General features: G+C 44.8%; 2 protein-coding genes across 2 annotated transcripts in view; both read right to left on the reverse strand.

Annotated features, from left to right (window-relative positions):
• Positions 1-11,882, reverse strand: part of PCSK2 (proprotein convertase subtilisin/kexin type 2) — a 102,001-nt gene extending 90,119 nt beyond the window's left edge. Inside the window, exon 1 of the mRNA XM_048060992.2 lies at positions 11,529-11,882. Within this exon, the coding sequence (XP_047916949.2) occupies positions 11,529-11,723 (195 nt within the window). The 5' untranslated portion in view covers positions 11,724-11,882. The remainder of the gene's footprint in view (positions 1-11,528) is intronic.
• OTOR (otoraplin) overlaps positions 1-24,917 on the reverse strand; it is a 132,406-nt gene that overhangs the window by 7,327 nt on the left and 100,162 nt on the right. Inside the window, exon 8 of the mRNA XM_066993411.1 lies at positions 16,755-16,871. The gene's annotated coding sequence lies outside the window, so the exon portion shown is untranslated. The remainder of the gene's footprint in view (positions 1-16,754; positions 16,872-24,917) is intronic.

The raw sequence follows: 24,917 nt of genomic DNA on the forward strand, positions 1-24,917 counted from the left end.
CATTGAATGACTCATAGAGGCTTAATGTTTTACTGTATTTATGTCACTGTTAAGTTTGTCACTGAAGAGCTTCATCCCACAAGCATGCAACAGTAATCAGTGACAAGGTTGGGGATTTGCTGTTAGTTTTATCAGCGAATTGGACAAGCCATTTCAGGCTTTTAAAAGAGTCATTCTAGCTTATGTGAATGGATCTGTGCATTTTAGAGAGTTTTATCCATTACTCCCCAGTAACCATAAAACACATTATTGATTCTACACGTGCATTGCTGAATCCAGCTAAAGCAGGATACTCTTCAGATTTAGAGAAGGATGTTCTTGCTTACACAATAACATTGCACTGTCTGGATTGATCCAGATCATCACTACTTGGAGTTGGTGATTGTTACTGTTGGGTGGAAACGCTTAAATGAAGGCCTAGCAATCATTACGCCCTCATATGTCTTGTGCCCTCATATGTCTTGTGAGAAGAGGAGCACCTCAGGCAAGTCCAGGCACTATGTTTTATGACCACAGGCCAACAAAACTTTTGCTGTTCACACTTGTCTCCTATTTGGAGCAATGGTGTAGTGCCTCTGGATATCCTGGCATTCTTGCAAGGCTCTTCTGTGTTTTTAAAGCATCCACCAAGACAGTAGTATTTTGTGAAAGTTTTCACACCCCAAATATTCTTCACACCAAGATCATTCTATCTACGAGCTTTTACTTTGCTTCTTCCTTCTACACTGTTGCTTCTCATGGTGGCAATCTGTTGCAGGACAGAGCCAGTGCTAAGACATCCAGGACGTGAGTTTTCAGTTCCTTGCAGCTCAGCCCCGGCCAGTGCTCTGAGAATCTGTGCTTCCAAGATGCTGGGCAACCCCTGTTTCTACTATTATTTGTAGAATTTCAGGCAATTACAGCTGTAATTGTCTTGTTTCAGTTGCATGTAAAATGGTATGGTCTAATAAGTACTTGTTTACTCATCTTATTTATTGATGGGATTCATTTCATTAATGTTTGCACAGCACTACTGAAACTATAAAACACCAAGTGCCATTGTCCACGTATATTAATGGGTATGTCTAAACATACGTATCAGGTACCTCTTTGGCAACAGGTATTTAGTTAATATTTTAATATCTTTAAATAATACATGATGGAAATCTCTTCTTCGTATCAGCACAACTGCCTTAGGGAAAAGTCACATTATAATAAACAACTTGACTTAGTTACAGTCTGCGAATTTAAGTTACCGTGGTATATTTCAAACAAAGCTGGTCCAATACTGCTGACAGCAATTAGCACTACTAGCAAAGGTTGTTTTGCCTCCTTCCTGATCTACCATGCATCCCTCTGTCCTTTTAAGCACGTAGCCAAAAAGACTGACTACTCTTGTCACACGGGGACCTGGTGTAAGATCAGCTCTAAGATCACTGACATAAAACCATGAAATAGAAGTTTGTTATTTGTGAAACACAGCATTAAGATGGAGTGTGCCCCTGCTGAAAATTACTGATACTTACATCTCAGAGATGGAGAAGGGGCAAGACATGGCTACTCACAGACACCCTGAATTTCAGCAAAGCACTTGAGCATTATTTTTTAATCTATGTCCATGCAGCAAAGTCTGTAGGACAAATGTGTGCAAGTGCTCAGCTAATGTAACACCTAAAAGCAAAGTCATAAAGTCAGACTCTAATGAAGTAGTGCTATAAAAGCAGCTCAGACCAAAATTAGTTGGTTACTGACAAGAACGACTCAAGAAAGCACAGAAAAGGTGAATTGCACTAATGCAAAGATGCTAGTCCTTCCCAACACTTAAGGAAGATTTGTAGCTCTTTCTATACAAACCTTTTATTCTTTTCTTTTTTCTCCATGTCTGTTTAATGCTAGGCTGACAAGCAGTAGCCGATTGATAGAAAGTGCTTTGCAGGGAGGTTTCTGTTGTCAGACCACACTGAAGAAGCCTCCCAGCTCCCAGAGAAACAATCAATTCCTGGAGAAAAATATATGCTTTATGGGAGAGAAGCTGATGGACAACAATCAGAAATAAAACTGTCACATTAAAGTACAGGAGGGCATGCTGTTTTTTGTTGTTGTTTTTAAAAAAAAAAGAGACTTAAGGTAGTAGGCTTGAAAATAGCAGTTCAAGGAAGCTTTAAGAAAAATATTTTCAGTGGAGCTAAGGAAAACAGGAATTTGGGGGCACTGCTGTTTTCCTTGGTTTTGTAAAGTTCTTGATTACATTAATGGAAAGTCATGGTCATTAATCCCTGTTGTTTGAAGACCCCGTCAGATATGAATTAGCCCGTTACACCACTGTGAGCTGGAGACAGCTCACCTCAGCTCCAGCATGCCACAGCACGGTCATCACTTTGCAACTTGCTGCTCTCAGCGGGTTCAAGAGCTCTGTATTAGATGGTGCATAAAGGAAGAACCAAACCTGCCTTGAAGTTAGTGGTACTGTTGAGAAGGGAAGGAAAAGAGCACCACCACCTCTTCCCCTTCCTCCCAGGACCTACCTCCCTGACCTTTCGGCCGGCTGTGCAATGAGCCTCTTTACTGTTTGTTACTGCCAAATGACAAATGACAGAAGTTTATTGCTGGCAGAAATTGTGGTCAATCCAGCATGTGTTGATATGTTATCATTCTTTATTACATCAGTCAGGCAAGGCAAATATAGGTTTTTAATTAATTACTTAGCATGTTTCAGCCTTTAGAGTCTGGAATACTGGCTTCTCTACCGAGGTATGATATATTTAATGTGAATAAAATATGTTCAGTTAGAAGGGAAGAAAAGGGATTTTACAGAAGGAAATTGAGTGTCTTAATCCCATCAGAAGGAAGAGAGAAAAACATCCATATCTGTTCTGTCTGGGATTTATTCTGAACTATATTTAAGTTGTATGAGAAATTGAATGGTTTTACAACTGATAGAAGAAAAGTCTATTTGAAGTTTGGGGGCTTAGATGGTAATATAAAAATTAACAGGCTGAGATGCTGTGAAGATCAAACATCAGATGATGTCCAGACCCCCAACCATCATTCCACTGATGTTAACAAGTGATTTTTTCAAACCTGCAAACGCGTTCAGGTTCCTATTTGTCATACTTCACCCAAATTCAGAATTGACGATTGTGTTACAACTGGCTCAGAGCAACTTCTAAATTGCTAAATTTCATTGGCACACATTTCTAAAATTAATTGACACAGGGAAGCACAAGGTCCCTGTGGGGACTGGTTAAGGTTACAGCGAATTCACCACGCCTTGGCTGTAGCTAAAAGCCTCAGGCAGAAGCTTCTGCCGTGCTCGGCATTGCGCAGTAAGTGACAAAGGCAGTGTTCAGCTGTACAGCTGATTTCAGACACACCAATTAATTTCACCTGTGTTTCATAAAACATGGACAGGCAGAAAGGAGGATCCTCTGCCATCAGGAAAGGGGAGCCTATATCCCCCCTCCTTTTTTATTTTACTACCCATCTAAAATATTCACCTGTTTAGTCCCAGTTTGATACCGAATACCCTTCTAATAGAGTGCAAGTTTCTCTACTTAATAATAAGTAAATATATAGTTGTTGGGCTTTGGTTTTCAAAATGCAGTTGTATGCTCTACGAGAAAGCAGGTCTGACATGTTATCCTTTTACTCATCAGGTAAGCAAATAACCCAGTTCAGTCAGGAGTATTGGGAACGCACTTTTGCTGACTGGTTTGATGCAAACACTGAGGTCACTCTTTCCATTTGCTTTCTGTGGACATAGTAGTTAGGAACGTAAGATTTACACAGAAGTGTTGTTTGAGAAGGTAGATAATACACGACAAAGAACGTTACATCCCACTTTACTTCGTGAGTGAGCAAACTAGAGCCACCACCACCTAGTTTAGTTTATAATCCCTGTGTGCAGATGGTCCCTTTTCAGGTACAAGCTCAGAGGACCTGCCCAACACAGCCAGTGCTCAGTCAAGTTTGCCTTTTGAGCAACTCCATGTCCTAGCTGGACTTCATGCTGCCTGATAAACTGCCTGAGGTGGCCATACTGAATTTCTCACAGTGCCGAATTCAGCTCTCCCTGGGGCAGCTCGCTGTGTCCCAAAGCACAGCCCAGGAGCTCTGAGCTGAAATAAAAGCTCCATTTCAGTGGTGGAGGGTTAGCTTTTCCAATGAACTTACAAGAGTTAAACACAGAGCTCTCATCGATTCACAGCAAGAGCAACAAGACAGCAGACGACTTCGGGTTACTTGGAGAAATCCCCTTCTGACAAATAGCCGAGCAGTTCGGCTTCCTCCCACCAGAGGCCAGTGATAGATGGAAGCACTGCGCTGCTCGCGGCAATATTTATAGCCACCGCACAGCCAGCGTCCTGTAGAGACCTGACCCATTTAGTTATTTGAAAAAGTTGAAATGAAAAGAAAAATGAACAGGGCTTTCTAACAACTAGGACAACACCGCACGACCAAGGTAGACTTCAGGTCCACACACCACAGCAGGGTCAGTCACCACAGCTCTTGTGGAAACTAGCCACCCATCCTACAGACTGACCTGCACAAGAGGGTTTCCTAGGTATAATATTTTAATAAGAGCTGACAGAATTTCTCTCTCATTTTCATCGGTTTGGCTTGATTTCCAGCTCACAGAATTTTCCACAAACACACTCACGTCTCAGGGATCACTAACAAACTATCTACCAAATAAATTCTCCATGCATTTCTGCAACTTCTTGTGAAGTGCTTCACGACGAGCATTTGGAACTTGAGTTACACAGATTAATTTTAATTGGACTCATTCTAAAGATGGATGAGGGTACGGGTCACTTGCAATAAACACGGGAATCCCACAGTTCACCTCAGTGCTTTCTGGAAGAACCCAGCCTAGCAGCACAGTCAGCCTCTAGGACCATTTGCCTGATGATAAATAGATGCCAAGGATGCTGCAGGTACTCAGATGGAAGCACTTTGAGCTGGAAGAGGATTGACAATTTATTTATTTTGGTCTAGGGATTTGATCTGGATTTGAACACCCAAGCTAGAAACAAAATGCTCTACCTCACGCAGAGTAACCTAAACCATCTGGTTCTGGCTGTCACACAGCAATAAGATCTGGCCTGATACCAAAAACCAACCCTCCGAGACAGCTTACTATTTGCAAAAGCAGTTATCATTTTGTTGTGCAGCCCTGCAGCCTCAGGGCTGGGGACAAATTTGGCTTTGGTGTAGGCAATAGGAACAGATATCCCTATCGCCTCTTAGAAATGGCCACCAGGCTGCTCTCAACACCTGGAGACCCTGCCCGGAGGAATGCCAGCATCAAGTAGAGTCCTAGGCAGAGCCACAGCATACAGGGTCCTAAAGTTAAACACATGCAGGCAGTTAATATACCCGTGTGATGGAGCAACCAGAGAGAGCCTGGAAGTCATCTGCAAGAGAGCTACCTGGGCAGAACTAGGAGATGCTAGGCTGACAGCAGGGTGGCCTAGTGACAGGCAGTGACACCATATACAATAGATAATCATTATTTATCTATTGGTAACATGAAAATACAACTCAACTATACATTCCACAGCACAGGTCAGAAATAGCTAAGGAAGTGGCAGACCCGAAGCAAAGGAACCAAAGCAAGAGATCCATTTCCCATATGCCAAATCTGTCTCTCCTGGTGCAAAACCTGAACCTACTCTTGTGGCACAAGCCTCCTCATGCCATCATGGAGGCTCACAAAGGAGAGAAATAACAGGGAGCCGACATTGTTGCATGTGACACTTTAAAGGGATTTCCCAAAACTAGGAAAAGGAGCGTCACTGGTGTGAGGAGATGCACCAGAGGGCAACAGGCTGTTTCCTGCCATGAGATTTCAACAAAGAACTCCTTATGGCTGCTCTGCTGGTGGCTCCCCCATGTTACTTACTCCCCGGAGCAGGGACTTGCAGGAAATGAGCTGGGGACCACCAGGAGTCTCTGGGTCTTGTGGTGCTGCACCATCCTGAATGCGCTGGCTCTGGTCTGGTGTGCAGGCAGCTCTGGCAGGAGCCTGCTCTCCCTTCCACGAGGCAGGGAAGGGGCAGGAGGCACTGCTGGCATCCAAGCTTTAAGCCCCAGTGCTCCTCAGCAGCATAAGGCCCTCACACCCTGAGCTGCATCTCGTGGCCGAAAGCCACCCCGGTACCTCCACAGCACACCATGACAAGCTTTCATGGGACAACGCTTGGGCTAGGCCACAGGCTGGCACGCACCACGCTGCTCTGGTGTTGGGATCACAACATCTGGAAACACGGCTCTCTTCTTCCTATGTTTTCTCTTTCTATTTTTCTCCTTGACACTGGCAAAGCTAAATGTAATTTAAATGAAAACAAATAACCGCACATCCCCAGTCGGGCTGCAGCACTAAGAAAACAAGCGAAAAAAGAATTACTAGCAGCACATTTCCTGGGTCTCTACCACATGTGCAATTTTGCCAATGAGTTCAGGCAATATGGAATAAATAAAATTATAAATGCAGGCAGCTTTATAAACAGCTGCAATTTTGTATCTTTGTGTTTACTGAGCTGTAGCTCAGTTTTACAAAACAAACTTATCTGTAAAGGTAAGGTTTAACGTGCGTGTTTTGCCAAGGAACAGAATTGTTCCATGTATTCAAAACAGTAATAGAGCAATTACAGCAGGGATCTATAGCAGGAGAGTCTGACCTTCTTGTTTTACACTCGGAATAAGTACTACAAGAAGCTGACAAGGTAATTATTTTAAACCTCATACAGAAGGCTCAGCACCAACAAGGAGCTGGTTTGGGTCCTGCCAGAGGAGGAGCTCGACAGGTACTGGCTTGGGGATGTACTTGAGTGTGTGTTTTACATTCTTTGTGTTGATAGCTTACAGCTTTCGCATGCATAAGCAAGTACATTTAAGTAACGTGGGATTTTTTTATTTAGCCAGCTGAAGTGCTTGCTCCTGGGGCTCTTTCTGCATCCAAGGCAGAATGCAAAATAACAGGAAAAAAAAAAAAAGCACCGATTTGAGGGGAATACATTATTTCCACATATGAAGCAAACTCTCTAGTGCCACAGCATAACTCTGACTTAATTCCATGAGCACTGCTCTCAGGTGTAACAGCCAGGCCCACTGACACGCCACCTGCACTCCACACACGAGGAACCCACAAGGATCCTCCAAACCCAGCTGCTCTCTCCACGGTTCCTCAGCTCCTGCCTGCCAGGGTTTTTCTGGAAAAGGAAGTTTCCATCATCTCCCAGCAGCGTGCCTTACCACAGCAGGATCAAACTTTTCCTAGTAGTTAATTGCTTTTTGCCCTTAATTTGAACACATCAGCTCAGAGTGTCCCTTGGAAACCGGAGCATTTTCTTTATGGTGAGGAGACCTATTGGAATCTCCGTGGTGCACTGTTAGCATTTGCACGAAATTTACTTTTTCTTATCGTAGTTATACAAAATCGCAACACTCCTAGGAAATTAAAGCTTTTGGTTTCCTTACAAAATTTACATTGTACCTTCCGTTTCTAAAAAGGTTTTTCTGTTGCCATAATGAAGAACTGCTTTGTGTGAACAAACATCTTTTCCTCTAGGCCAGCAGAAGACACAAAGCTAATTCATTATTAAACGTGTTAGTGCATGGAAACGCTGCAGTCTAAGGCTTGACCTTGAGTCCTCAGGCTCCAGTGGGCCCATGTGGGAGGCTGGGCTCCCAGCTGCCTCTTTGCATGGGATGCCCCACTGCTGCAGCATCTGTTTCCACATTAGATGCAGAAGATGGGGGCTACCAAAGCAAGAAATCTGGCTTGTGTTAGGTCTTGCTTTCAATAAATCTGTGTTTATGCAACGTAAAAACACCCAAGCTCCTGGTCTTTCATCCAGAAATTCATGGCCAGCTCCAGAAAACTTGGTCCTCAACCAGCAGCCTCCTAAGCAAAAATGGGAAGCAGAAAAGTCAAAGCAGCAAGAGTTACCTGTTTTTTGCAAGATTTAGAGGGAGAGGTGACCAGGTGATAAATACCTCAAGGAAAAAAAAATAGACAAAATTTAGGGCACATGAGATTCCTTATGTTTTGAAATCCAAGTTTGGTCTTCACTGTAAAATCTAAGGCCACTGAATGACAACCTTTTAAAATCCTTCACCGCAGTGCTACCAGAAGGGGAACATTTAGCTACGGTCGCAATTTGTAGACTATCAGCCTCAGTGTTGCTGATGAAAGGGAAAGAGATGCCTAAACTCTGATCTGCAGTTATGAGACCTTTCCAAATGCTTCTTCCAACTCCCCTTGGTAGAAAGGATTTAAGAACGGCAAGGGCAAGATCAAAATGTGGCTTTTTTTCAGCCTGCATTAAGAAACGTCTTCTGGTGGCAAGCATGCCAGAAGGAAAAAAAAAAAAAAAAAGTTGTTAAGTTGTTCCTTTCCTATTTCTCACTATTTAAGATGATGTAGCTATTAGGAGACTGGCTCCTGACTGCTTAAAGATGGTAAGACTAACCGTGTTAGTTAGCAAAAGAACATGCTTTATCACGGTATTTGTTTCACAAGGAATTCTTTGTTTCACAAGGAATATAGAGAATTAACGGCACGTACAAATGGATTGAAAAATGGCAAATGTTAAAAAAATCAAATAGCACAATTAGAGCTACAGAAGCCTCTACTGGGGATTAATTCAAGGAAGGTTAAGGAAAAATTGGGCAATGTTTTTGAAACTGTGTCTCACGGTAGGGTCGTAGATCTAAATGTAGACACCTGTTTACGTGAGCACTGAGCCCTCCTTAATCAGTTCAACAGGTGCTGAATTTAAAGCCCACATTTCAGCCCACCTGAAATCTTACAGCAGATTTAGAACAACAGTAGGAAACTCGGCCAAGAAATCAATTAGAGAGCGCATTGCGCAGTTCATAATATTAATCTTCAAGGCAACGTTTCCTCTCGCATTTCTGCAGAAATCTCGTTATTAAGTAGCTGTGATATGTACTTGTGCTGTTTGTTTGTCATCAGGCAAAGCCACGTGCACTAAAAATGTGTAATTCAACAATCGGCTCCCATGAGGTCATGTTAAAACACACCTATGATAAGTAACAAGTACAAAAGCAATCCCTCTCATCCACATCTTAAATCCACCCAGACAAGAGCTCAATCTGCCCTTGTGCCCCTGCTGGGAAAGTACCTGCACTGAAACAACGGCAATAGTTACAGCTCTTCTCCAGTATGGGTATGGGTAACTGGACTGGCTTTAGATAAATAACTCAGTGTATCACCCGAGCTGCACGCGTGGTTGAAGCATGCAAAGCATCACTTCTCCTTGCAGTGTAATTTGTTTCCTGATATTTTCAGAAAACACGGGCAGTGTATCTGTCTACACATGGTCCTTTCCCAGAGGGTGCCACTAACAGCTCTGTTTCCATACGCGTGCGTGTCCACGGTCAACTTCGCGCACTGTCGGTACCACCATGAAAGCTGAGTCTGCAGACTGTAAGCTGAGATGCCAGACAAGCCCGATGACAGCAAAACAGATCAGGAGGCTCTTCAGTACTGAAGAAACACTGGAGTAGACGGCACAAGCTTTTATTGATGCCCGACTATCGCCTCCCAAGCCCCGTTACCCATTTCCCCTGCAGATTGCTATCAGGCTCTAATGGATTATGCTCTGACACAGCCAGCTGAGCGCCAAACCCCGCAAACTCTTCCCGTTCCCTAAAATTGCTGCCTTGCAGATAGTAGGGTGCTATTTTCTCTTGCGCTCGTGGGGGCGGGGTGGGAGGCTTTCAAGCTTTTCAGGGACCGGGATGATGTAAGCTGGAAACCTCTTGGGACAGCATGTGCACGGTACGGGAGCCACAGCCTCCCCTGCAGCTCACGCACATCTCGCCATAGCTCTGCTTGGCTTCGCTTCTACAGCCACCCAGGGCAGGAACAGCCCCCCCACGGCATGCACTGGGCAGCGGGAACTCTCCTCCCACGCACCCGAGGGACTTCCCTCCAGCTCTCCCCGGGACGAGCTCCAAGATTGATTTCCATGAGGAATCCGTATGCCTCCTAACGTGCTCGAGGAGCCCTGGGGAGGGCATGGCGGAGGGGAGAGGACTGTCACAGCCCGGAAGCAGCACTTCTTCGTCCTACAAAACCCCGGTCTCCTCCCTGAATGGGTCACGGGATCATTTCTGAGTATCTAGCAAAAGTAAGAAGAAATCCAGCTCTGCAGCAAGGTATGCTCCTCTCCTCCTGAGGCCCTATCAGACTGATATCCCCAGGATAGCAGGGAGGGAGGGAGTGCTGACAGAGGGTAATAAGAAGGGAAAAGCATCGACCAAAGAGCCACGTCTAAGAAGTTTCATGTAACAAGACCTAATCCCCACAACAGATCCTTTTCCAAGGGCAGCAGCAGCAGCACAGCTCCAGCACTACCGGGACAAGGCTGTCAGCCCAAAACAAAGGCATCTTAGCAGCAGCAGGAACTGGCTGCGGTCAAAGCAGCACCAGTCTTGTCCCCATTTCTCTAATGAGCCCCCAGCGGAGTTGAGACAAGGCAGCCTGAGGGAGCGAGTCTCACTTCACATGCTTTTGAGATAGAGATATAGGTATCTATGTAAATCAAGGGCTTAAATCATTTCACTCATTCAAGTTCAGCACGCAATTCCCATTCGCTTCCTTAGATGTCAGAGCAGTCTCTCATTGCATAACTACCAAAAAAAAAAAAAAAACAACACACACACACACACCAAAAAGCACCAAACAAGCAGCAGCAGCAGCAATGCTCACACAGCCTGGTTTCCCTCCGTGCTCCTCCCAGCCGAGTGCTGTTGGGCTTTAAGGCTTCCAGGAATTGTCCGGACCAGGGCACTCCACCGGCCTTTCCCTGTCTCCCCCAGGTCTGACTGCACCCTGAAGTGTTTAGGGCTCTGCTCGCTACCTACACGGAGAGGTCTGCAGGGCAGCAGGGCTCCCCAGGAGCCGGGCAGAGCCTCCCTGCCACGGCAGCTACCTGGGGCTTCCTCGGGAGCCCAAACAGCCTCCACCGGCACTTGAAGTTTCCCAACTTGTGTTAATTAGCGGCAGGCACCGATAGCTTATCAGGCTCGACACCAAGCAGCTTCTTTGGCACGGGGACGCCCTATTTCTCCGTGAGAACAACAGGGATAAGAAGGAAGCCGCCAGCCTCACAAACTTAAGTGTCAACCCCCCAAGAAATCTTCCATTTACATCGCACGCGAGCTCTCCATGGAGATGCAGCTCCAATTCTCGGCGGCGCTCGGGGCGGCTGCGACTCCAGCCGGGCTCCGGAGGCTCCATGGGGGGGGCCCGGCCCCGCAGGCTGGGAGCTCGGCGGGGCTGCTCCCGCAGCGAGCCCCAGGGCAGCGAACTAACGGGAGGCACGGGGGGGACCCCGGCTTCCCAGCCCGGGCGGCTGCCGAGGAGCGGTCGCAGCGGCTCCGGCACCGCTGCCCCTGACCCCGGGAACGGCCGGGCTCTGTCCCCTCCCTGTCCCCGGGCCACCCCCGGGCAGGTCCAGGAGCGGTCCCCGGCTGCTCCGCACCCTCCCCGCGCCCCCCCCCCGGGGTTTTACCTTGCGCACCCCGCCGAAGCCGTGCTCCGCAGCCAGCCGCTCGGCCTCCGCCTGGCCCCCGGCGTGCAGCTCCACCAAGAAATGGTTGGTGTAGACGGCGGCCCGGGCCGGGGAGCCGAGGAAGAGCAGGAGGAGGAGGAGGAAGAGGAGGAGGAAGGCGCCTCGCAGCAGCGGCGGCGGCGGCCCCGCCGGCATGGCCCCGCAGCTAACCCGCAGCCCGCCGCGCCGCGGGGAGGGCGCCGGCAGGGTGAGGCGGGGAAGCGGCCGAAAGCCGGGGGGTGGGGAAAAAGCGGGGAGAAAAAGGGGAGAAAGAAAAAAAAAAAACACCACACACACACACACACACCAAACCACCCCACCGGGAGGGAACGGGGCGAAGCGGAGCGGGAGGCGGGGAGCGGCCGGGCTGCGGGGGCTGCTCCGGGGGCGGGAGCGCGCTGCCGGCTCCGCGGCGGCTGGAGGGGGGGCACCCGCCGGGAGGGGACATCGCCGCGCTGCCAATCGGGGCCGAGCCGGCCCCCCCGGTCCCCCGCAACCCCCCCGGTCCCCTACAGCCCCCCCGATCCCCCCCAGTCCCCTCCGTTCCTCCCCTATTCAGGGGGGCCCCCCGAAGGGAGCCGGGGCGCAGGGTGCCCGGGGAGGTGCCCGGGGGAAGCCCCCGGGGGGGCGGACACGGGGTGGGCACGCAGGGGGTGCCCCTCGGGGGGGTTGGGGGGCACAGGGAGGCAGGGACCGGCCCGGGGGGCTTTGGTGGGACAGCCGGGGACGGGGGGTGGCGGGGGAGGGGAGCGCTGTGAAAATAACCCGCTGCTTTCACGGCTCCGAGGGAGGGGACGGAGTAGGGATGCTCCCAGCAAGGTGTGTGCCGGGCTGTTTCTGCAACTGGCGGCGGTGATTTGGCTGCAGAAAGTGAATTCTTTGCTTGGTCCCCTGGGGAGGGCTCGGGACACAGCGAGCAGGGGAAGGCAGGGCCACCTTGCGACCACACAGCCACGGGGTTGCTGGAACCCAGCCCCAAAGGGCCCGGCCGAGCACCCAACTTACAGCAGTCCGGGGAACAAAGGCAACCAAAAATCACCAGCAGGAGTCTGTTCCCGTTATCCTCAAATGCTTTAGAAAATGACAGAAAAGCCGACCGCGTGATTGTGAATCCAAATGAGCATCGGTTTGCCATGACAAATTATTGATTTCCTTCTTCTGGATTAAAGAAAATCCCTATTCAAACAGAAGGGAAATGGTAACTTGGAGCCTGATCCAAAGCCCATTTAAATCAACAGCAGTGCTGTAAATGAATGACTGACGTTGGGGGAAAAAATCAAACACCAGGGAAAAGTAAAACATTGGAAATGGCACGGCAGAGAAGGAAAACATCTTTGCAGCCTCATTAAGAGCCTATGTCAATAGAATTCTGCTTTTAGATACCTATTCTCAGCACATGCAGTTATTAAAAACAACTTTATATGTTATTTCTTAAAGCCGAGCGGTGTTTCCATCAATGCTCAGCACACTCTCCCCCAGCACCAAGGCTGCCCCTGCTGCGACGGGTTTCCAGGTGACTTGGGGCCAGCGAGGCTCTCCGATCAGCAACACCTGCTGGCGACAGCTCGCCAGCCAAGGCAGGCCCTACTGGTTTCCATCCCCAGCTGTTCCTCGCGACCAGAAGCTGAGGGAAATTAAAACAGAAGCAGCAGGGAGAGATTTTCTCTGCTTTAAAATTTCCTGTGATTCTCTATATATTTTCTTCCCCCAATCTTTCTTTGCTTGTTTTGCCTCTTTCTGTTTTGTTGCCAGCCCGCAGAGAGAGGCCCATCAATAACAAAGGCAGCGGAGCAGCCCTCCTGGCTCCATCAGTCAGCAAGACAAGAGCCTGCCACGTGCAGGACCCAGGGCCGTGCCAAGGATCTGGGTGAGCAGCGTGACCACAGCAGTCACAGCGCATCTCCCGATGTCCCCTACTGCCAACCAAGGGTACGGCTCCACAAGTCAGTGCTGCCGAAGAACGTGCGTGGTGAGGAGATAGCACCAACTGGTTCTAGCTTGTAAACCTCGTAACGTTGAGCTTCGACAGTTCTAGTTATGTTAAAGAAAGCCCCAAAAAAGAGATCAGATTAGGAAAGATCAGGTTAAAAAGTCAGATCTGAATCGTTCCAGGAAAAGTCAGTTCAAAGATGCCATTCACACAAAAATGGTCATCTTGAGTTTGTGATTGTAGAAGTATTAGACCAGACATGACCACTGGGATTTCTAGCCTAGTACTTTATGTAAGCTGTAGGACTTTATTCATTCTTGCTTGTGCCCGTATTCCTTTTTTTTCCTTAATGTGACAAAACTTGAGTTAAAAATCAAGACTGTTCCTTTACAGCCATTGTGGAGATGTTCCAAGTGATTGCTTACAGCCATTTGTAAAAACAAATTGTAACTCTGCCTCTTTTTAAAATACTAATTGGTCCCACATTGACATCTAGATAGTGTTTTTGTTACGAATTTGTCTGCTGAAGTGCTGAAATTTTACCGAACTTCTCCTCTCCAAATAGTAACTTCAAGGTTGTGATGATAAAGCATCTAGCTAGCGCTCCCTGAGTCTCTTTATGTAAGGCACATTTTCCAACCCTTCAACAATTCCCATTAAATCTCCTTGTTCTGTGAGCTATAACTGCACCAGATATTTCAGCAGGGGCCAGGCCAGTGCTAAATGGATGGTGCATCACGTTTCTGTCCTTGCTGGGTACCCAGAGTTTCATCAGCCAAGGAGCCCGTTCAGTCTCCTTACCGCAGACACTCCCTAGTGCCCAGCAGAGTACCTGTGCTGACTTACACACCGCTCTTCTACCTCAAGCCCTCTTCAGGACTGCTGCTGTCTAGGACAGGTTATTACATCCAGCAGCATGGCCAATGATCTTTGTCCCTAGATATATATATATATATATATATATATAACTCCACTTTATTGAAATAGATAGATGAATAGATGTCATTTACTTGCAAGCAGCTTTCCAAATAATCCAGGTCAGTCAGCACTCCTCCCTTTTATGGTTTATGACTTCCTTCTTTAACCTACAAACTTTATCAGTAATGAATATACATTGATGTACTGGATTTAGCAAGGTCTTACAAAGATCATTTCTTGGCCCCAGTCCTCTGGAACATCTCCAGAAACAAATCAACCTCAGCAATGATTCCCACTTTCTAATCATACTTAAGCATTTAATCAGTTTTTAGTCTGCTTCGCAAATGCCATTTTGATTTTGTATCCAATTTATTCACCAACATGTCGTGCAATATCAAGTGTCTCCCAGATACAAGCAATGTTGTAGATACGATGGATCAAAAAGCCTGCATATTGTTTTCCCAGCAGCATCAGTTTGTTCAGTAAAAGAGACTAAGTTTCCCCATAAATCTTGGCTCATTTAACAGAAGGCTAACAAACAAGACTACTAGTTTTACCAGTCAAAACTAAAACAGTGCTAAATATATATATATATAAAATGAGTTTAACATTTCTAGTTCCCAAATGTGTTGCTGGCGACATAGTTAAGCAACATTAAATCATATCCCTGTGACTATTTTACAAGTAGTTGGCATTCAGTATGAGGTCAACATTTATAGGAGGTGTTTCTCTCCTTGAGGACTGCACAAGATACCATGCCAAAAAGGCCAGTATGTCAGAGGAAGGTGGAAGAACTCATTTTCTCACCGTGGAAGTCACTGAGTCCTAAGAACAAGATTCACATTGCTTACATCTTCAACTGGTTGTCCTAGCAGGAGTGCGAACAGTAGCATCCTGAGGAGGTGGCAGCAGAATGTCACAATAATTGAATCTCACAAGGTATGAGTGAATCGCACGAGCATCCTTTTGCACAAGTTTGTGTCTCCCTGAAACCTATCTTTCTGAGGCAGTGAACTGAGCAACCACCATGCTTTAACTGGACTCTGGAGCAGGCTGAAGGATAATACTTAGATGTGGAGCAACAGAAACGGGGCTGAAAGGGTATGAGGAGAGATTTCAAAGGGAAGAATTGGATGCCTAATTTATAAAAACAAAAACATGTCTCTAAGAGCAACAGTATTGCTTGACAGTCGTATTTAGAAGTTACTAGGATGGGAAATTAGCAGATGTATTTGAAGAAAAGCAAGTAGATCCCTATATTCTCTGCATATCCAGAACACCAGAGTATTTGTGTAATTAAATGTACGGTATGAGGAGAACAGAGTGCAATGCTATCAGAAATTTCCCTTTGACCCACTTCACCTAAGCCAAATCAGCTAAAGTCACTTCAGAGTGATTCCAGAACAAGAACGCTAAAGCTATGTCTGTGTGGCAGCCTTGCTGTTGATCATCTTGTGAGAGCATTTAAGAGCAAGCTTTACACCAGCTTGTTTTGATGCTGAGCAGCACCCAGGTGAGGAAAGCAAAGCAGACCACAGTAAATTAGCCCAGAGAGAGCATGGCTACTACTGCTCCACTTTGGGCTGATTGCCAAGTCAGGCATGACTGTCTTGCAGAGGGTTTTCATAAAACACATCTGGGCCATTTGAGCACAACTGTGCTCAAAAGACTGCAAATTGATGAAGCCAAGCAAAACTGGTGTTTTTGTGAGGAGGTTCTCGGTTAAAGAGGTTGGGATAGTTGTCTTTGATAATTTCGAGATCACTTGCCCTGCATAAAAATACCTATCTCAACATTTTCATTGCTGTTTACTGCAGGAATATTACTGTTATAAATACATTAACGACGACCGCATTATTTACAGTCTAATGGCTTCTGATTGCTGTATGTTATGTTAAATGTGGTTAGTGGAGAGAGAGGGCTACAGCAGGCACCACTTCATATTTAAGGTATGTGAACCTAGGCAAGTCGGCAGCCACCAGACACAGGAATGAAGAACCAGGCTGAAATGACTCATTCCATCACTTTGTGGGGCTGTACGGACCTTGCACACTTAAAGGATACCTGAAGACTGGAAGCCTAGACCACACTTTTCTAATGACTTAGACTTTAAGTTGCAGGCATAATCCTCTCAGCACACGTTTATCTATACCACTGTCATACTGCCTAGCATCTGAGCGAACTGGAACTATGTGCACTAATTTAGTGACATGATAATGCAAATAGTAAAGAAGAGTATCGGAACTGGTTTGGGGCATTAATTGACTGCAGGGCAGGTGGGCTGAGCAGAGAGGTGCAATTTCCTCCCCAGTCAGTTTTGGGTTTCTTCCATTTATTACCTCTAGATGTAAGGAACAACAGAAGGGCTGGTAAGCAACACGGTGTCTGACAGGCAGAAGGTGAAAGCCATTGAGATGAGCAGTGAAAGCAGCCTCCTGGGCTTACAAGTTTGCAATCTGAAACAGAGAGAAATAGCTTATGTATAAAATACATGGTCACAAAACAGAAAAATAAAGCCCTTGAAAAAAAAAATAATGTCTAATTGAGCATTTGAATATGTTCAAGTTTAGGCACATGCTGAAAGCTTGATGGATTTCCCTGGGAATACAGCATGTATGTCTGTTTGCTAAATGGGAATACGATTACCCATGTGCTGAAGTCGTTTCCTGAATCTGACTCTTAGCCTCTGCTTAATACCCACATAGACAAATGTTCAGCTTAGGCAGCCATGGCAGAGAGGTACTAAAAGTAATGAAAATATGTGGCCCATTTATATTAAAAGGATATGCTGGTCAGGCTTACCAGGCTTGCTTGGGTTTTGTGCTACCGAGTTCTCTGCTGTAGACAGAGTCTGTCTGGAAAGGAGGTCTGTGCAAACGACATTAGAGAGCTACAATTGCTCAGCAGCAGAGTCAGTTTGAAGCAGATGGTCTCGGTGACATTTTAGGAGATAATGGGTGAAAGAAAGCTCCAAAGTGAGACCTGGAAATGCTAGTGTACAACAACAACAACAAAACCAGCAGCAACAACAACAAAAAAAGCAGACTCGAGGGGAAAGGGCAGAAGAAAGTAAACAACATCTCTGAACCATGGGAACGACTGGGAGAAAGGAAAATGGCTGGATGTGTGCAGTTAGGGACAGAGATCATGCGTCGGAGGAAAGATCGAAAGTGGAACTCAAAGAGAACATTGAAAGATCCAGAAAAATGGTCTCCAAGAAATCCACCTACCTGGGTGATAAAATGTTAATGACTTACTAACAGATCTGTTTGCCTCAGGAAGGGAGTGCTGGGCAGCTCCCAGCTGTGCCCCATGTGAATTACAGAGAGCAGTACTTGCAGTTCGTTCCACTTTCTAAGCCTTAGCAGTTGTTCATCTCTCTGATAAAGAGGAATGGGTGACAACATGCAGCTGTGGCACACCTAATAACCAGCTCTTCAGCTTTGCTGAAGTACTAACTTGTAAATGTTTGGCTATTTTATGGCTGAAACACAGGACAACACTGCAGTTTATTGCAGTCAAAACCAATATTCAGCATTGACAGTTGTCATGACAATTTTGTTGGGTAAAAACCAGATGCTTGATTCTTAATTAATGTTGAAGAATTTTGGCTTTATTGTTGTCCGTTTCATTTTAGATTTAATTCGTTGAAACATGTTATGCTCCCATAGCACGCTTAATAATTGTCATCTCAGTAGTGAGCAATCATCAATGTGAAACAAAGATATACTTTCAGAAACTTTTTTAACATTTCCACCTACTAAAATGTCAGGGTTTGTTTCCAAGCAAGAACAAAAACTAGTTAGGAAAGCTGTGATTTTTTTAAAAAATATTCTTACATTTTTTAACTCAAGTTCTATAAAAGAGTTGTGATCACAGAATAATTCAAGAAGGCAAGACTGAAAATAAAACAAGATGCTCCCATCTGAGTTGAGAGCTCTCTGTGGGCAGAGTTAAGGTTGCTTCCATAAATTACAGATCTGGCACCACATACTCAGGTAAATATAGTGTCCAACTTTATCTTCGAGACTCCAAGATTCAAAAGGGTAAATCAAACTCTTTCACAATTGACTTTGCTCTCTTTGTTGACAGGAAAATAATTACGAAAAATTCATTGTATAAATGTCCTTCAGAACTTACAAAATTTCTCTTTCTTTTTCTTTTCGAATTAAAGCCTTGCAGCCCACTGAAAAGCAGAGGCAAGTATAGACAATCAGTCTTAACTTGTAGTCTACAGTCTTCAAGAAGTCTCCATAAACATCTTGGAATGGCAAAGATTAAGTTTATCTTGGTTTTGGTTTGAGTCTGATTTTATTTTAATTTTGCTACATCATCAGATTGTAAGGAGCGAGAACCTGTTTGCCACCAGAGCTACAGTCCTGCCAGGGGGAGGCCTTCAGAGACTTCTCAATAATTTGGTAATTCTTTGTGACCCTGAAGTGTCATCAGTGTTCAATGGGAACGGAGTTGAAAATAGTTCAGCATCCAAAGGGAGGACTTGGGATTCAGCAAATTTCTGTTTGAATTTCAGTTTAGAGAGTGCAACAATGCCAAGGAAAGAGGAGAGGCTGACACTTCATTTGAATTCAACAATTTCAAATCCCAGACAAAGGGCTTGGGATGGGAAAGGAGGAAACAAAAGCTCTGGTCCTTACCACAGATTAGTATTTGTACAGCTGCCTCACCTAGATTCATGACAGGAAACTGGTGTTGTTGGAGTCACAGACCACCATTTAAACCACAGCAAGAAAGAAAAGCATCGTGTTCCCTGCATGCTTATTGCTGTTTCGTCCAAACAGCATTTTGGCAGGTTCTTTTAGCCAAGTCCTGCCCAGGCTACTCTCAAAAACCATCCCCGTGGCGATACCTCACATGACAAAATTAAGCAACAGGATCACCAACATCATGAAGGGTATCGCAAGACAAAAATAATCTCAGTGGGAAACATATCAATTCAATCTTCTTATGGCAGTGCACAATGTAGAACAGTCCACATAATTTTTGCTATTAAAGGGTCACAGTAGCACAGCTTAGATACTGAATAACTGTTCTGTTACCAGAAAATATAATAATGAAAAGAAATATGAAAAACAGAAAAAATGAACACTGAGAAAAGGAAAGAAAAGCCTGCAGTGTTCTATTTGCAATGTAACAATGATGCATCTTATCAAATCATGCCATTGTATCTCTGCATAGGCTCCTCTGTGTGATTATTGCTGAAATGTGGGAAGAAGTACATCCTATACTCTATTGATATAGACTGTAGAACATTAAGCACTGAATAAAAGATTTTTATTTTTTTAATAAGGAACAGATGGTCACCTCATTCAAGCAGCTGTTGAGGAAAAAAATGATTTGGTATCAGGCATCGAAGGCTAAAAATGTTGAGATTCAGACATAGTTTCTCCTGCTAAGGAGTGGCATCAGCATTCAGCCACCAAGTGGTGTAAGGTAGGAGAAAAGAAGCAAGGCCGAGAGGGCTCCTCTTGGGCAGCTCTGCCCGCTGCTCTCGATGGTGTACAAGCCATACCAACAGATCTCAGCTGGTGCTGAGCAGAAGCTCTAACCATGCCTCAAAGCCTTTTGGATGTCCGTGTTTATGCTAACAAGTGGGATAGCTGAAGAGTACTATAAAGGAATAAGCATCTTAAAGCCTGTGAAATTAAAATTGAGTTATTTCAGGAGACTGTATTTTATCACTAGGTGGCATTGCTCTAAATCTTTCAGTGCCCGTCTTCTGAGCTCTTTACTGTATGGGTAATATTTAACAGCAGCTGAAGCATGCCGGTTGCACAGAGGTGCTGCCAGCCATGCTGCTGGAAATGCGTACAACGCTTCAGTGAATCTATCTGGTAAGAGATTTTATTCTGACTTTGAATTCAACTCTTTCATTTACTATAGAAATAAACAGTCCATAACCAGATGTTCAGTTATTCTGACCCAAAACCTTAGCCTATTCAGAAGTGTTTATAAAATGCTCTCAACCCCTTCTGATGGCATCCTTCTTCCACAATTCGCTCTAACAAATCTTGCCACTGAGGACAACACAAGTTGTTTTCAGCCCATGTTCAAGTGCCATCCAACAGTTATAAAGCCAGTGCTTTTCCCCAATTCACTGCACTGCTCTGTTGACTCATTGGCCCATGGAATTTGGAAAAAATGAAAAAGGCTAAAAAGTTACTTTCGATTTTTTTAGCTTTAACTGTTGAATGGTCTGTGAAAGCTGTTAATGGAAAGTCTGGTAGCATGAAATACAGGAGTAAAAAGCATGAACATTTTTGTTATCTTTACACTTGAATAAAGTTTTCAACAGCATAGAAGTGATACAAGAACTCAGGGCTCCATTTTGAAACAACCTTAGCAAAGCCTGTGTCCAATTCAATTTTGGAAACCACTGAAATCTCATTCTGGCTTCAGTAACTAAATCCTGTGTATTGAATCTGGGGCTTATGACCCAACAAGCATTGCTACCATATCCAGAAGAGGATTTAAAGCTTCAAAGATGCAAAATTTAGCCACGTCCAGAAATGCCATCCTTAAACCCCCCTAGCGTCTGTAATTACCTAAAGCATAGACATGGCAAAAGGACTGTTTATACACTTGATTTTTACATATCACTGGACAAGAAATATAACAAGGTCTTGGAAAAGGGACTAGGGGCCAGAACTCCTCACTCTTAGCTGAGGACCACAGGCTCCCACTGAGAAATTATGATCCTTCCATGTTTACATTATTAAGGGATACCAAGCGGGGACATTCTGCCTCACACAAGAAATCCCCGCAAATTTACTGTGTTAACAGCTACAGCTTCTGTACTATTGCTAGATTTTCCTTCTTGTCCAAGACAAACCCTTCAATAAAACACATTCCGTTCCCTGATGGTTCTGTCCACCAATTTGATGAGCTGATTTGTATTTGCCTCTGTTTCAACACATCAGCTTCATTGTCCGCACAATGACCCTTCCCGTTTTCCTGAGCTCAGAGCAGTGCCAAGTGGTCAGAGCAGCTCCATGAACAGCAGTGCGTGCGTCAACCATTCTTGTGCCAGGATTGCAGTGATTAGCAGCAGTCACACAGTTCAGCTTTAGGAGAAACACACGACCATTGCAGTGCCTTTTAAACCATTTCAGAGCAATGACAGAGTGCTTTTTAGCAGAGGAAACCAAGTCAGTCTAAAGAACTATTATTTTCATTTTCTATACTACACAGAGTGTTTTTCCAGAAGTTCATGAATTGTTTTATAAGAGCTTTTTTTTCTTCCTTTACACATCTCCTTCTGTGCCCTCTCACCCTGGTAGATGAACACACACAAGCACCTTCCAGCTCTGGCCAGTGAGAGTCTCGCAGGTACTATCAAGGCACTTTTCCCCGATCTCTGAGCCCGTGCAGCCTGTGTTTCAGCCACTGGGCTCTCCAACAATTGCTTCAAGTCCTTGTAATTGGGTACGTGTAGCTGTTCAATCAGATTGATAACACTTACTCATCCTCGCAAAGCACTTGAGTTCTAGGGATGAAAGAAGCTTAGCACTAATGGCGAGTATTGTCTTTAGCCTACAATGGCCTTGAATTCAAGTCGGGGAAAAAAAATATTTTTTTTTTTAGCAATTTAACTGAATCAGTTTAGAAAGAGTTTAGATAAAATCAGTGAACCTCTCTGATACTGGCTCTTAAGAAAATGTGTGTAAATCAGTTTCTGAAGCACACCCAGTGGGAGCAGGAAGAGCTGCGTGCTGTGCTCTCAGCCCAAGGTGCGTGGCTCTGCACTGGTGCACTGCTTGCCCAGGAGACACCACTGATGTCCTAATAAAACAGTCCTCCTGCTCTCCCTTCTCTTCTGAAACATATTCCCTGGCATGTACAACCTGAAAGTAGAGTCACCTCCTTCAGGAAGGGTCCAGGAATTTTATTGGTTTTTATTATTGTTATTATTATTTTCGTTTTCATCCAATCCAGCGAATGCTGGGCATTGATGAGACTCTCATTTCCACTCCTGCTACCTTGCAGGCACCATTTCTTCCTGAAATAGCCCCGTGTGGATAGATAGTATCACTCATTAGTACATACATTGAAAATCACACATTCAGTCACTGTGGCCAACAGGTGACTATCACAGCCTGACACTGCTGGATAGACGTGGGCTGCGTGTACATGATATACTATTGAGGAATAATTAAGTAGTCTGTTAATAATCTTAAACATGAACAGAGATTGATATTAATATATTAGGCATCTTAATAAAACTACCCATATATTCATGATAGATGATTATGCTGACAACGGGGTTTAAAAAGAAAAACATGATGATAGAATGCCCTCAGCAAAGGGAGGTGAGCTCTGGGGTTCAAACAGATGAATTAAGGGACTGAAGTCTCTCCCAGGTCTGCCACTGACTTCCTGTGCGATAACTGGAAAGTGTTAGACTCTCACCTACAAAATGGGGACATTTGTATTAATTTGGAGTATCTAATTTAATCAGGCAGTCCAGTACTGGAACATTTGCATGAAAAATTATGACGAAATGCAAAATCCCACATTTGCTCCCTCCAGAAGCAACTGACTGGACTCTACAGGGCCCATAATGTTTTGGCAGAGAAACAAGATTTTCTTTCTCAAGAACAGAGCATTCTTAGCCATTTATCCTCCCTCCCAGCTGCCTGTGTAAGGTCTGGCATTTCCCTGCTCAGGAAGTGATTCCATTTATTTCTGCAGTATCCCTCAGGAGAGTCTCACCAGGACTGAGCACTGAAATGAAAGGTCACCGGGAAACCTAAGCAAAAGTGAGCTGTGATACCACAGCAGCAGGAGAGAAGGATGGCGTTGTAGCTACAGGCCCATGGGCTAATTGCAGATTTCTTGACCTCAGAGGATTTGGCTAAGATGTCAGATCTGAATTTCTCCTATTGAATGTACAAGGTAAAGTCAGGCAAAAGCTAGGAGCTCGAATGCCTTCTGGAAAGAAAACATAATTAGAACATTGTGGGAACTACTCACGCATATCCAAAGCAAATTGTATTTTAAAATCAGTATTTTCTGCAGGGTTAAAGTGAAGCAGTGTTTGAAATTCTGAAGTATTTATCAGCTGTCTTTCTACTGACAGTTATTGGTAATTATTAGTTACCTAGTATTTCAGACAAAAACAGAGTCTCCCTTTAGTCAGGCATTTGATAAGCTGCACTGGGAATATTTGGAATAAAGTGAACAATTCTGGTCAGACAGATTCAAGAAAGACTGAAATTACTGCAAGTATCAAAAAATAAACAAACAAACAAACAACCTTACCACCAGCAATGAAGACACTTGTGGGAACAAAGAGTCAACCCGAAGGTTGCAAAGTCTGGCTGTTATTTTTCAACCAAACTAAGCAACAGAAAAGAAGAGACTGGGCTGCTCCAAAAAATCACGGGATTACAGAATCACAGAAAATACATCCTGGGGAAAACACTGAGAAGGAAAGGACACAAGACCAGGTGCAGTATTGTTATAAGAGCAAATGGGTATTAACCCATTGTGAAGAATGATTAGACCAAAAATTAAAAGATTAAGCATTAAATGGAAAGCATTAAAGGAGTGAGGTTTATAGATGGAAAATAGGTTTTAAGGTGCAGCCTGCTAAGTTTATGAAAAAGGCTATGATGTGGTGCATTCAGCAAGAAGGGCTTGGTATTGCTAACCTGGTAGGGGACTCCCAGTTCTTTGTCCTAATGTTTCTCTTAAAATAAAACAAAATAGAAAGGCAGGGTCATGTAAGGCAATTTTTCAAGAAACACACTTAAAAGCAATCTGCACTGAAGCTTTGTTCCCCTGGCTGGTTTGTAAGAAGTTTGTTAAACTTCCCCATTACAATTAAAACAACTGCTGTGACTACACGGAGAACAAAGGCAAAGAGCTAAGAGTAGGCATTTTATCAAAGGTTGGCAGATTTCTGAAAAGGCTGTCAGCAGTGCTTGGAGGCTAATGGATAAATTACAAACCCATGATAGATCATAACTAAGTTCTGTGGGTTGAGCAGATGCCAAAAATGGCAGCCAATTTTTTTGGACTACAGAAACTCTCCAAGGGCAGACGGTTCCCAACAGAATGTGTTACCTCTTGGCTCGTAAAGCATGTTCTATAGCACATACCCCTCCAGCAGGATAACACCAGTATCATTCCCAATGAAGTTTGCCAGTTCTACCTACATTAGATTTAGGGTCACTATTGGCAAAAATCCCCAAATACCTGGTATGTCTTTACCTGACCTGCTATACGAAACAGTACAGGAGACCTAAGTGCTCCTGAGTAAGTGATCTGAATACGACTGCTCAGGTCCTTACTGCACCTCGAGGACCTCCTTGGGAAGGAATGGCAATCCCAGAGCCTCTTGGAAGAAAAAACTGAACTGCAGCTCCCATTCTGAGCTGCCCTGTACAACAACTCTGCCTGGATCCATTAGTGCAGCAAGAACGATGTGCTGGTCCTCTTGTTCCTCAGAGCCAAAAGGAACCTGGAGAATGCAGTGGTTT

The sequence above is a fragment of the Anser cygnoides genome, chromosome 3, assembly GCF_040182565.1.
Source record: "Anser cygnoides isolate HZ-2024a breed goose chromosome 3, Taihu_goose_T2T_genome, whole genome shotgun sequence".
Taxonomy (NCBI): domain Eukaryota; kingdom Metazoa; phylum Chordata; class Aves; order Anseriformes; family Anatidae; genus Anser; species Anser cygnoides.